Source organism: Haliotis asinina, chromosome 7, assembly GCF_037392515.1.
Source record: "Haliotis asinina isolate JCU_RB_2024 chromosome 7, JCU_Hal_asi_v2, whole genome shotgun sequence".
Taxonomy (NCBI): domain Eukaryota; kingdom Metazoa; phylum Mollusca; class Gastropoda; order Lepetellida; family Haliotidae; genus Haliotis; species Haliotis asinina.
The window spans coordinates 40063477-40075720 of NC_090286.1; the positions used below are offsets into that span (position 1 = coordinate 40063477).

The following is a 12244-nucleotide window of genomic DNA, read 5'->3' on the forward strand; positions in this document are numbered from 1 at the left end:
TGGGAAGTTAATGAGCTTGTGGATATTTGTGAAAGAAAATATTCTGAATGGTCAAATAGGACTAACAGGAGATCTAAGACTTGTGTTACCTAATGGTGAGGTATTACATGGTTCAAATATAGTGGCCTTGCTCCGCTTTCTCATCATGAAAGCAGGTGCTGAGAGTCACCGACCAGTGGGATATAGAGAGTTTTATAAACTTTTGAGACATTTACACGTTCCTAAACATCTCATGAAAAGCAGGCAAAATAAAGACAAAAAGAAGAAGACTGTAAATACTTTATATATAAAACGCAAAGCGTCTCATGGTGTGCCTGGTGTGACAAACGTAAGGAAAACAATCGAACCATTTTAATGTACATCCATTCTTCTATACATATTGTGTACAAGGAAGTAAAAAAATGGATTACTAAATGACTAGTTGGTCTTGTTGTTTATCGTAAATGCATGTTGAGTTTGGTCAGCATCAGCAGTTTCTCTTTTCCTGTGTTGGAAAGCAAACCAGCGTTCAAACTGTTAATGTTGTCATACCAGTCGGTGTATCTATCATGGAAGTTTAGTCTGAGTTGTGTACGTTGATGACGTGCACTTTCTAACATGTTTTGATGAGATATTCCACTCAGAGCTTCTTCAAAATAGCGCTCCACCTTTTCATCACTATTCAGCATCACACACTGGTGATTGATTTGAAACGGATGACCAATTTCACATCCATAGCAATCGTCTTCACACAATTTGGTGATTTTTGTCTGGAGTTCATTCAGGTAGAGCGTTTTGAGAATAGACTCGAACATTTGACGATGGTGTCTCAAGTCACATGCACGCTCAAGAGACCGCCTTGTGGTGTTAATTTCACGCACTTCCACAGGATATACAGTGTTAGCAGGGATCACACCCTGTTCCATGAGCCGCTGCAGAACCCTCTGTGCTGCTTGATAAGCAGCCATTCGTGTTCTTCTTAAGGTTTGTCCTTCACGCAGCGTTTCACCATTGGCACCGATCAGTCTGTACACATATCTCTGAACATTCATTTTGACGCTGAAAATAAATTAATGATTAGATAAATAGTTAGATAAAAGGAGCAATATATATATAATTAGATAAATTATATATAATGAATGAGTAAAGGAAGCAATATATGGTGAATGAGTAAAGGACTCCATACATGGCAAATGCGTAAAGGAAGCACATACCTGTTGAGCACTGTTTTCTTGTGGAAAGATGTCTTCACATACATAGTGAATGTATACAATTTTTTTTAGATTGGTGAATATCCATATGGAACGCTGTGAACAGCATCATCTAACAGATACCTCTTGTCGTCAACAGGTGTCAATGCCACTTTGTTTTGTCTCTCAGTGTACAAAGTGTTATTGTATGATCGAATCAAGTGAAAGGAACAACTGAACCTCTTCTGTTCAAATAATGATTGTTTATACATATCATGTCTGAGAAATTTCTTGATGACAGATTTCTTAATGCCTTTAGCTGTCTTTTTTTCGATGACGTTTTTAGATTTTTGCATCAGAAAAGAGTACATTTTGCTTTTTAGTCCCACAAACTCTAATATGATGCTCCCGCCTGCTTCATCCTTCATTTTACCAGTTACCTTGCGATTTTCATCCGAGTATAACCCTTTTGGATCATCAGGTGCATAGTTGGAAGTGTCAAACAAATGTTGATTGTATTTCATGAACACATAAGGATCCAAAAGGGGTTCATGTGAAGGTGCATGTACATGCATAAACAAACTGTCCGTGTCCGTCATCAAAAGGTCAAGTCTTTCTGGCCCATACTGCATTTGCATGACATCATAATAGAAAGTGTAAATTTCATATTTGGCTAAATCCAAGATGGTGAAGCCAACAGCAATGGGTTGATCTAAATGTACAGATAATTTCTCCAACTCTACTGCAGTCACGTCTTCTGAAAAAATTTTGACCTGTTTGAAGTTACTTTTAGCTGCACATTTTCGAAGTTTAGATCTCTGTGTTACCAACTGAACTGTTTTATGCTTTCGTTTATTCATGCAGAACCGTCCAAACACACAGTTGTTCATGAGTTTATAACGATCTTTATCACAGTCATCCTTGGCATTTTTGCGGTTACTCAAATTAAGATCGATGTAAGGTTTCAACCATGCTCATTGTCTAAAAGTTAACACTCTGTGTATTTTTGTACATATCAATCCATGTCTCAGGTACAGCTGTAACGTTTTGAAGTGAACCACGTAGTGGGAACGATCTTTTAGAGTAGTGAACAGTTTTTTACCGGATGATTTCTTTGAACCTTTACGCAACGATTTTTTGAGTGGGTTGAAATGAGTTAACAGTTTCTGGTGAGCAGGTGAAAACTCATCATAGGGAATGTCATCATGTGTAGGAGCCATGGGAAAAGCAGCATGAGCTTTGTGTAAGTGTTTGGGATACAACAAATCGACTTCAAGGATGTAACCTGTATCTCCTTCTGTATCGACAGTTGTCCAGTCAATGCTGTCATACTCTTCAGAACTGATGAAGCGATAGTTTCCAATGGGGAGCGGTTGTAGCATGACTGTTGCATATAGAGAGTTAACATCAAAGTAGAGAAGAAAGGAGGTGTCTTTCAGTGGATCAAAACCCGATAGGTGATAATTGTTAGCAACTGCATATTTCTTACTAATCATAGACACCCCACCACGAATGGAATTTTCAATGAAATTGTAAGTGTCGACATCAGTGAACAGATCAAGTTTGGCATCTGTGATTTTCATAGCAGCATCCAGACAAAAACCTGGCATGGAGTAATAATGACAAATGTCAAGACCATAGTCAGTCAAACACCCTGTTCTGAAGGTCTCTGTGATGTCGGTTAATAGCAGCACATCAACACTCACATACAACCGGACAAAGTCGCTCATGGTTTCACAGTCAAACTCCTTCCATAATTCATGAACAAATGTATAGTCTTCCTGACTAATATTTTCATCAGACAAAGAACTGAAAAAGGATGCTTGAGAAGGTAAACAGGTCTCATTCAGTTTTCCCCAGTCATCCATGTATTCATAAGGAAAGGGAACTTTCCTTGTTAACATTTTTCCATGATAGGGGAAGTGTTCTTTCAAATAGACAAATGAATCCACGCCTTTGTTCAGTTGGTTTTGTGTCAGTGCATCTAAGGAACTTTGCAGAAATTTGTAACTATCCAAAAAGACCAAATTGTTATCCACTGTAAACGATAGAAACTGTTCTGAGTTGTGAGGGATGACTGTAATGTCTCTGTCACCAAAGTGTTGTGCTACTTCCAGTATCAAGTGAGAATCATAACGTTCAGAGTTATGAAGCATGACAACCACTTTCTTGCGTAACTGAAAATTCAGGTTACATCGATTATGCAAAACTTGTCGAAAACGTCCTGTCAGGTGATCGTGGTCTAACACTCGATCAGTACCTAACAGTTCACTATACAAACCACAATGAGTAGCATTGGCGATGGTTATCTTATCTTGGACAGTGAGCTGCATGGGTTTGATAGAATCCAACAATGTCTGGATGCTGTCATATTCCCTTAAAATACTTTCAATAAAATGCTCAGCTGCCTGTTCTCCTACATAGGTTTGTACAGGTTTCGAATACCGTTCCTCCGTGCACACCACTTTGTAAGCATAAGCACAAGGTACATGTTTATTCAGTCGTGAACTACCCGGGTTGCTTTCTGGAATGTGCAAGGACTCAAAATCAGCCACGATAACAAACTTGGCTCGTTCTGTTTTGCTTTGAGAACGTAATCTAAACTGATACACCGCATCCTCTGGACTAGGCATAACGACTCTTTGTGCTTTGTCATAACAGTAGTCTTTATGCTTATCCAGACATTGTTGTGATGTATAACACCAAAGACATTTGCGACAGATGAACTGAGTGCGGTTATTACGTTGCTTGTTTCTGACTAACCCACTTAAACTGGTAATGAGACAGTAATGTGTATTTGGTTTAACGTCTACGTCCATGCGTTCATGTTCTTCTAACCCTAGGATGCCTTCAAAATCATCCGACTCACTTTCTTGTGCAAGCAACAACAAATCAATCTTCCTGTTTTCATCTGCATCCAGCCTATTACTGATGTACATGGGATACAAAGTATTATCTTCAAACCCATACACGTTGATACTCAACTCATTGGCTTCTTCAAATCGAGGAATTTGTTTTAAAGTCATGGGAAAGGTGAATCCTTCTAAATTCAAACGGTTTAAATAAGGACGATAATTTCCCTCGCGTTCTTTGTTATGAGAAGCCGGAAACAGTTGTGCTAAAATGCTGTAAGCAAAACAAAGATTATCGCCATTTTTTATGTTGATAATACTTTTGGATTTCTTGACAAGAGTTTGTGGTAGTGGAATATAACTACCACCTTTGAAAGGTTCAAACTTTACCACAGTGAGTTTCAAAAGTACAACGGCGGAGATATTCAAACCAGAATGAACCCCCTCATAATCATCCAGCGTCTGAAGCATCTTGTGTACGGCTTCAAGATACTGTTCATTTAAGTCACTACCCTCTGTAGCTATAGTCATGACACTTCTGAAATAAGCCTCATGGTAACTTGTGCTCTCATCTTCCCGACTAGGTTTGGCCATTCTAATATGGAGACACAACCCCCATTTTACGGCTTTTTTCTCACGAATTTCATCCTCAATTGTATCAATAACCTGACTTTGTTCACTAATCATGAAATTCAGTGGGTCCGTGCTATTCCGTCCGTCAAAGTCATAGTCTCTAACATCTCCCTGTAGGGAGTGGCTTGAACATGGACGTGAGGCGATATTGGTGGCGGGAGGGGCGTTAGGTGGGGGAGGAGGAGGGACAGATAGCGTAGCCGTTTTAGCCTGGATGCTGTCATACGTTTTATGTGTGTGCATTCTTAATGCTTTAGAGGTTGGGAAAGATTGATGATACGTTTGACAAATATGTTCATCAGGAGCAGATGTTTTACAGTTACATGAATGTCGTTGATAACCGAATTTGCTGTTAAACCTTTCAAAGCAATGTGGACATTGACGACAATAAACAACATTTTCGGAACAACTTTTGACATGACGTTTTAAATTGTCTTCCCGATTAAACGATCGATGGCAATGGTTGCAGGTAAACAATATGCCCACTCGTTCACAATGTCTCTGATGTCTTAACAAATGACATTTCTGTTTGAAACAATGTCTGCAAATTTCACATTGGAAGACAGGACATGTAGTTTGCTCAGACATTTTGTTATTTGTTGTTATTCACCTACTATAAAATTTGAATACGATTCACTATTGCATGCTTTTTTCTGCGCCAACTTCTTTGTTTATCTGAAATAATTAAAGTTATGATAAAACGTTTCGAACAATGTTTTAAAAAATGATGCACAAAAAAGGCCGAAGACTAAGTATTCTGATTGTTACTCACTTCTCTGTTGCTTGTACGTTCGCTTGAAGAAGTCGAGTCTTGACTGTCTCTAGTCTTTGACGGACTGTTGAAGTGTGTTTCCGGTCGTGCATAACCTTATCCTTTTTATACCGTGTAAGTGCGCTATGATGCTTGCTATTTCTCATGTCTTGTATCGGAAGAGGGATGCGACTGGGGTCGCCACGTTTTGAAAAAGTGTCACGATTACTTCGCTTCTGTTTTTCAACAGTACAACGTGGTTGCTCGGTACATGCAGGGACGTTGATACAACGTGTTTTGGAAATGATAGAGGGGTGTGTCGCTCATATATACTGCTCACCATCACTCATGATGTTGTCTTGACTGATATTCTTGTATATGCGCGGATTCACATGGACACTCACGCGCGCACACACACACACACACACACAGACACACACACACAGACACACACACACACACACACACACACACACACACAAGCCATCGAACCACATGCGCGCACACAGAGTGAGAAGTCGACACTGCTAGACTATGGGTGAAAGTCCAACAAAGAATAAGAACAAGACTTTTCAAAGTAATTATTCGTTTTATTTAATTAATAATTCCTTTTCATTCCTGACGACCAAACCTCACCCCGCGTTCAGTGTGGTACGTGTCTTATTACAAGGACGTTGTTTGCTGGTGTTGTGGGGAAAGCGTAGGGGACCCGTGCCTGACACTGTGTCACTGCATCAAGAGGATCCCTTGATACCTTCTGACAGCAACAGGAAATGTAGACTAACGCTTAGTTTCTGAATACATATCATTTTGATAGTAACACACAAACACATTCAAATTCAAAAGGAGCATCAGGGAGACCAGAGCTTATAGGGCTTGAGCGCTGCAGCTAGGGCTATGGTGTTTGGGAAATAATATGGTTCGGGGGCTGTGAGACAGACTACAAGGGATCTTATCATCTCGGATGGTACGGATCAAGACAGCCACATCGATTGCGAATACACTCAGCACAATCATACATTCAGCACAATCAGCGACAACGTGGTTGTGCAGACTCGTACCACTTCTGAAATAATAAAATTTGTAAGAAGAACTCATGTGTGTAACGGTTTTTAACAGAATTAATGTTAAGTAACTTTACGGTAGGAGTACTACATCATTACATGAGAAGGGGCGTGATTGGACGAGTGGTAGTGACGTCGCACTGTATGTATATCAGTGTGTTCTAAATCGGATTTGCAAATAATTTGAAAAAAAAACCCTTCTTGCTATAATTAGACTTTACACACACAATTATATGAACTGTTTAAGACAAAAAATGTGACTTACTCAAGACAGTAATCTATATAAATTTATTAGACACCGCATTGTGAGAAGCTGGTTTTGGTGAACATATGAGTAAATTCATTCATAACTAACGAAGCCGGAGGAACGTTTCAGATCACTATCACCAGCTCGCCGCTTTAACCGGAATGAACCCGGTTGTCGAGCGAACAATATGATTAAAGTCAGGCCATAGCTACAGGTTTAACCTAACCTATCACCCGTCGTCTACCTTCACCGCTTTTCATTCAAGACGATATGCTTACTAGAATGAACTCGCCTCACGCATATATTCAAGACTAACTAAACAAACTCAGTGAGCGGGTAAGCACGTGTTCCCGTTGGTGAGAAACATTGTGCAAGCACCGCCATTCATGTGTCCATTTAGATTGCCTCGCAGAATATCTACCACCCATCATGATACTAACAGCGCAGTGATAATAACGTATTTTAAAACTTGTACTTCTCACATCTTAGTAATAATTTATCCAACACTATGATGTAGGTAAGAACACTTTTTGTGAATTTCTGGTTCTCATAAAATTCGTAGTCGCCTACAATAGGATACAAGGTCATTATCAGTACACCTATCAACATGTATCATTTTGTGAATACCGTCTTTAATCAAGGCGATCGCACGAACAGAATTATAAACCACTTATCAATCAGATAAAGTAATCACATGACAGTTAATACGTGATTGTGGTAACATAGATGATGATCAAAGTTACAAAGTACCTGCGCGTTAGGTTCTGCAACTTTTCAACAGAACACTAATCACATGGTTTAACATGTAATGTTTGCATCACAATCTCTCCCACTTTGCTAGTGAATTCACTCTCACGTTTGTGTAAAGTCGAGGTACGTTCTAACGATTCTATCTAACGATCTATCACTTGTTACAGCATGATTATCATAACGAATTTCATTAAGAGTGGAAACATTGAGGATACACATCACATAACAGACATTTTAGATTCGGTAAAGTGTTACAAAGTAATTGAATCAGAAGCGTTAGTACTCTTTATAATTTTAAGTTCGTACTCTGTTCTTTGAGCATTAAATGAAACGCGAACAGGCATTACGTGAAATATTCCAACTAAAGCTGTTGCGAGCGGTGGTGCGTTTTAAGACGTAAACGAATTAGCAGACTCTTAAATGTGGAAAACGAGCTGTCTGCTGCTAACAATTTTCTTTTCATCACTAATTCTACTGAATTTGAAAACATAGCAGGGAGGGTCTTGCACATCTCAGTTAAATAAACAGTAATTTAAAGCAAACCCATCTTGACCTACAGATCAAACCATCTTGACCTACAAATCAAACCTACTTGTCAGCACTTTTTTACACAATGGGCAATGGCGGAAAAAGTGGTGCATGAGCATGACACAGCGTTTCTCTTGCTGCTGATTAAGTTTCATTACAACGCATGAAATGGGATCGCGATGGGTTAGGGTTTGTATGTGACTTGATTAAAAAACGCTAGATCATAAAGACACTGCCGAGACGTCGCCAAGATAACCAGTCACATGACACCTTTCATGGTTGTTCTATATTACAGAGTACACCGTGCACTGGGTATCAACCGGTCATTCCACCCTGTCGTGACGGTTCTGTATAAACAACTTATTTGAATAGACAGCATTCCAATCGTTTTGTAACAAATAACCATCAACTATAGCGTGAAACATCCATTGATAATTTCTCCATAAACGTCATTAACTTCTTTTCACCATGGTGATATTATGTATCACTAGGCTTAATGAAATTGATATGTTTAGATAATGACTGTCACGTGTAGCTATTTTTGGGATGAAATGTGGGCCAAATGAGGGATGAGGGATGAGGGATGAGGGATAAATGAGGGATGGGGGATTTACGGTCACTGGTTTCATTGTCTTTGCTAATTGGAGCACGAAATGAGGGATGAGGGATGAGGGATGAGGGATGTGGGTCATGGGCTATTGTTTTAGCTAATTACCGCATTGTTTTACCATTGTTTTGACATAGTTTCTATTGTCTGTGCTGTAGAATGAAATTTATATCTACTCATATCGGAGAAGACTCACTGATTTGAATAACATTAACAGCTTATGACAGATATGTTTTCACAGTGCCGAGAATGCTCCGTCCACACACTACGCAGTCATGCACAGTGTCTGCACATCCGGGACACGTGGCAAGATGCCCACAAGGTAGGAACAAGATGGTGGCATCCTTGGTTCTGCACACCCTGCACATGCGCATTTCTTTCAGACGCTTGTTCTCCGCCAGAAGTGGATGAAGTTCAGACGTGTTAGGTGTTCCTTGAGCTGTAGTGACGACTTGGTCCGACATTACAGTCTTCGTAGCAGATGTACCTGAGACAGGATCTGTGTTCCTTCCTCCTGTAGGAAGAGGACGATTACCACAGGAGTGGCCATTTATGGTCAGATTGTTTAACGGAGCCTCGGCACTGTTGACTACGATTACACTTCTTTTAACGTCGGTGAGCATGGTTGATGCCACTGATTGCGTATTGCCAGTGCTGAAACATTCGAAGCTCCCAGTATTGCTTTGTCTTACAGCAGACCTTTCCACGCCGCCAACAGTCACTGAAGCACCCAATGGTAAATGGCCGCTCACCGTGTTCCTTTCAGAAACCCCGAGATTTGGCATATGTGTTCTGTTGATGAACTCACATTCGGCAGAATAACGCCTGTGTTCTTCGACAGGGTTGTGGTCTGCTTCCCAGTCTCGCAGAGTTATCCCGCACTGGAAGCACGTGACCCTGTCAGCTGACCCGATATAGAAAAACCCGGCTGTTGCAAGCTCTTCCGGAGTTTTGGGGACGTACTTGATGGGCCAGGCGACGAAAGATCCTAGGCGGTCGAGGTATTCCTTGTACTTGACATGTTTTGGGGGTCTCCCTCTGTGTGCCATGTTCCCCTGTTTGGGACTGCTTTTCACCGTGCTTCTTGACATGGAACTGTGAAGAAGATTCGTAATTGGTTGCTGGATATCTGTAAAGAAAAAATAACAGAAGTATTTTAGTGTTCAAAATCTACTGTCATAAAGGATACTAAAAGACCTTCCGTGTATTGCCAATTATATTAAACGAGTTAATGATTTGTTATTTAAACGAGCGAAAGCTTTCGATTCACTTAAGCGAGAGAAGTATTCTTTTTATAACTCTAAAAACATTAATTGATAGAAACTGCCAACAGTGTGAGGACTCTCTTATTCAACTTTCCTCGAATCAAGCAAGTTTTAATACCACTGCGACAGAGGTATTAACATTATGACGTCATAACTTTAACCATTATGACGTCACATGTCTAGCGCTATTACATTAATGTAATCTTGCCGTAAAATATTACACTTTAGTATCTTCTACTTGGGAGTAATAAATAACGATCTCTTAGGAGATATCGTATGATTTCACACAAGCAATATCTCCTATAGGTGTGGATGATAATATGGATTCTGCGCTTATTTAACCCAGAGTCCTACTTACTGAAATCAGGTGGCATTTTAAATATACAAACAAGGCAAATATCAAGTGTTATCATGCCTAATGTGTACTGCAAGTTTCTGGACGTAATATTGTAAAGTCTGTGAGCTACCTCAGCTAAGTACAATGTGTAAAAATCAAAATGACACAGGCCACCTGTATAGATCATAACGCGTATGCTGCAGTATAGCCTGTATAACCCTATATTGTTATGTGATGTGATATCCTGCATGGATCAAACAGTACTGCCGACGTTAAACGTACGTTAATTGTAACCACGACAAATTTGTGAATACAAATTGGTTATGAAACAAGGAACTGGAATTCAGTGTAACCACGGTTGTTGGACGAGTCTCTTTTCACTTTCACACGAGAAAATTCGGATCATGGGCTGAAAAGTTGATTATTGTGTTTGCCTCAGATTGAAAATAAGACAAAATAGAAACAATCTAAAAACAACAATAACACACAAAACATGCCACAAAAATAAATTAAAAAAGGGAAAATACAGCAAACAAGCAATAACCCTGAAATGTAAAACGAGAACACACACACAACACAATAAAAGTATGATATCAACAAAATGATTATAGTGAGAAATACGTCTTGTAACATAAAATCGTAATTCGTATGCAAAAGAAGTGCTTTATGAAACTAGTAATATTTCTATACAGAGGTACATCTTCATATATTGACAATGAAGTAGAAATATGAAATAACACCTATCGTATTTACCTGTCATTGTCAGTCGACGCAAGACCTGTCGCTGATTTCTCTCTTGTTACCAGAAATGGCACATACAGACGTCAGGGTACATTTATTACTTGTCAGCGGGCATTACACGTAATGACGCAATGCGTAAATAGATATGTCATTGTAAACACCACCTACGAATCCCATATGATTACGTACAACAGCTAAATTTGACTGGGAATCGTCATGTCTATTTTGGGAATGGGGAAATCCCACAGTCAACTCAACTACAACTCACTAAACATATAGTTATACCTTAGGAAATTTGTAAAATGACGACAGTAGTTTTCTACAGAACTCCCCGAATTTGGTTAAGTGACGTGGTTTACCGATAACAATAGTGTAGCACAGCGGTATAAACACGTGTCCTAAGAATAGTATAAGTATTTATAGCCGAGGCGAACAGGGCTTGGCTGGACACTCGATAATACAGCATTAAACATGTGGCTTGCACATATTTACAGAATTATCGCTGATATTTTGTTAATCAACTTTTTTTCTGTGATGCATGATAAATGCATATTCTAATAGATGAAAAGCTGTTTCGGTATAGGTTATTCATGCATATCTAACCCTGTAATATTTATTCCCTACATTTCGAAAGTGATATATTTAGCAATTCATGGGGGCAGTTTCTAGTCCAACAGAATGTACGTTGGACGATTCAAATCCACACACGCTCGTTTGTCGTTTCTAATGACAATTGCATATTTTCTTTGTCGATCTATTTGGCTTTCCAGATATATTTCAGTCTTATATCCGTTTTGATAATACGAATTGATAAATATACCAAATCTAGTTCCAAATCATAAATATTCGTAATACATTTATTTCACTTTAAATCTTACTCTAACATCACACTTCAATAGAGATATTATAGACGTTTTATATTCAATTCTAATTTACAAACTGATCATTACGAGCCGAAGATGCATATACAAACTTTCGACAGACAACTTATGAACTCAATTGTATCATAGTGTTAACATCAAGAGCTATACATTGTCATCAAGAGCTAATATATTAAAGCACTAGTAATTCCATATTGTTTCTATTTCGTTACATATGTACAGTGGATGCTGTTATAACCGAACGTTGTCTAAACCGGAATTAAGAAATACAGTTCGTTATACCACCATGTATAGTGTAATAAAGCACACTTTCGCCCTGAACTATTGCAGTTAAATTACGAGGACGCTCGCGTCCGAGACCTGAATGGCGCAGCGACGTCAACACATTGTGATGTAATGCAAAAGTGCACATTATCGTC

General features: G+C 39.2%; 1 protein-coding gene across 1 annotated transcript; it reads right to left on the minus strand.

Annotated features, from left to right (window-relative positions):
• Window positions 1-8819: 8819 nt before the first annotated feature.
• Window positions 8820-10994, minus strand: LOC137292165 (baculoviral IAP repeat-containing protein 7-like). Its single transcript, XM_067823718.1, has 2 exons — window positions 10957-10994; window positions 8820-9730 (listed from the first exon to the last, which is right to left on the minus strand). The coding sequence occupies exons 1-2, from the start codon at window positions 10961-10963 to the stop codon at window positions 8820-8822; spliced, it is 918 nt and encodes a 305-aa protein (XP_067679819.1). The 5' UTR covers window positions 10964-10994.
• Between the last annotated feature and the right edge of the window lie 1250 nt (window positions 10995-12244).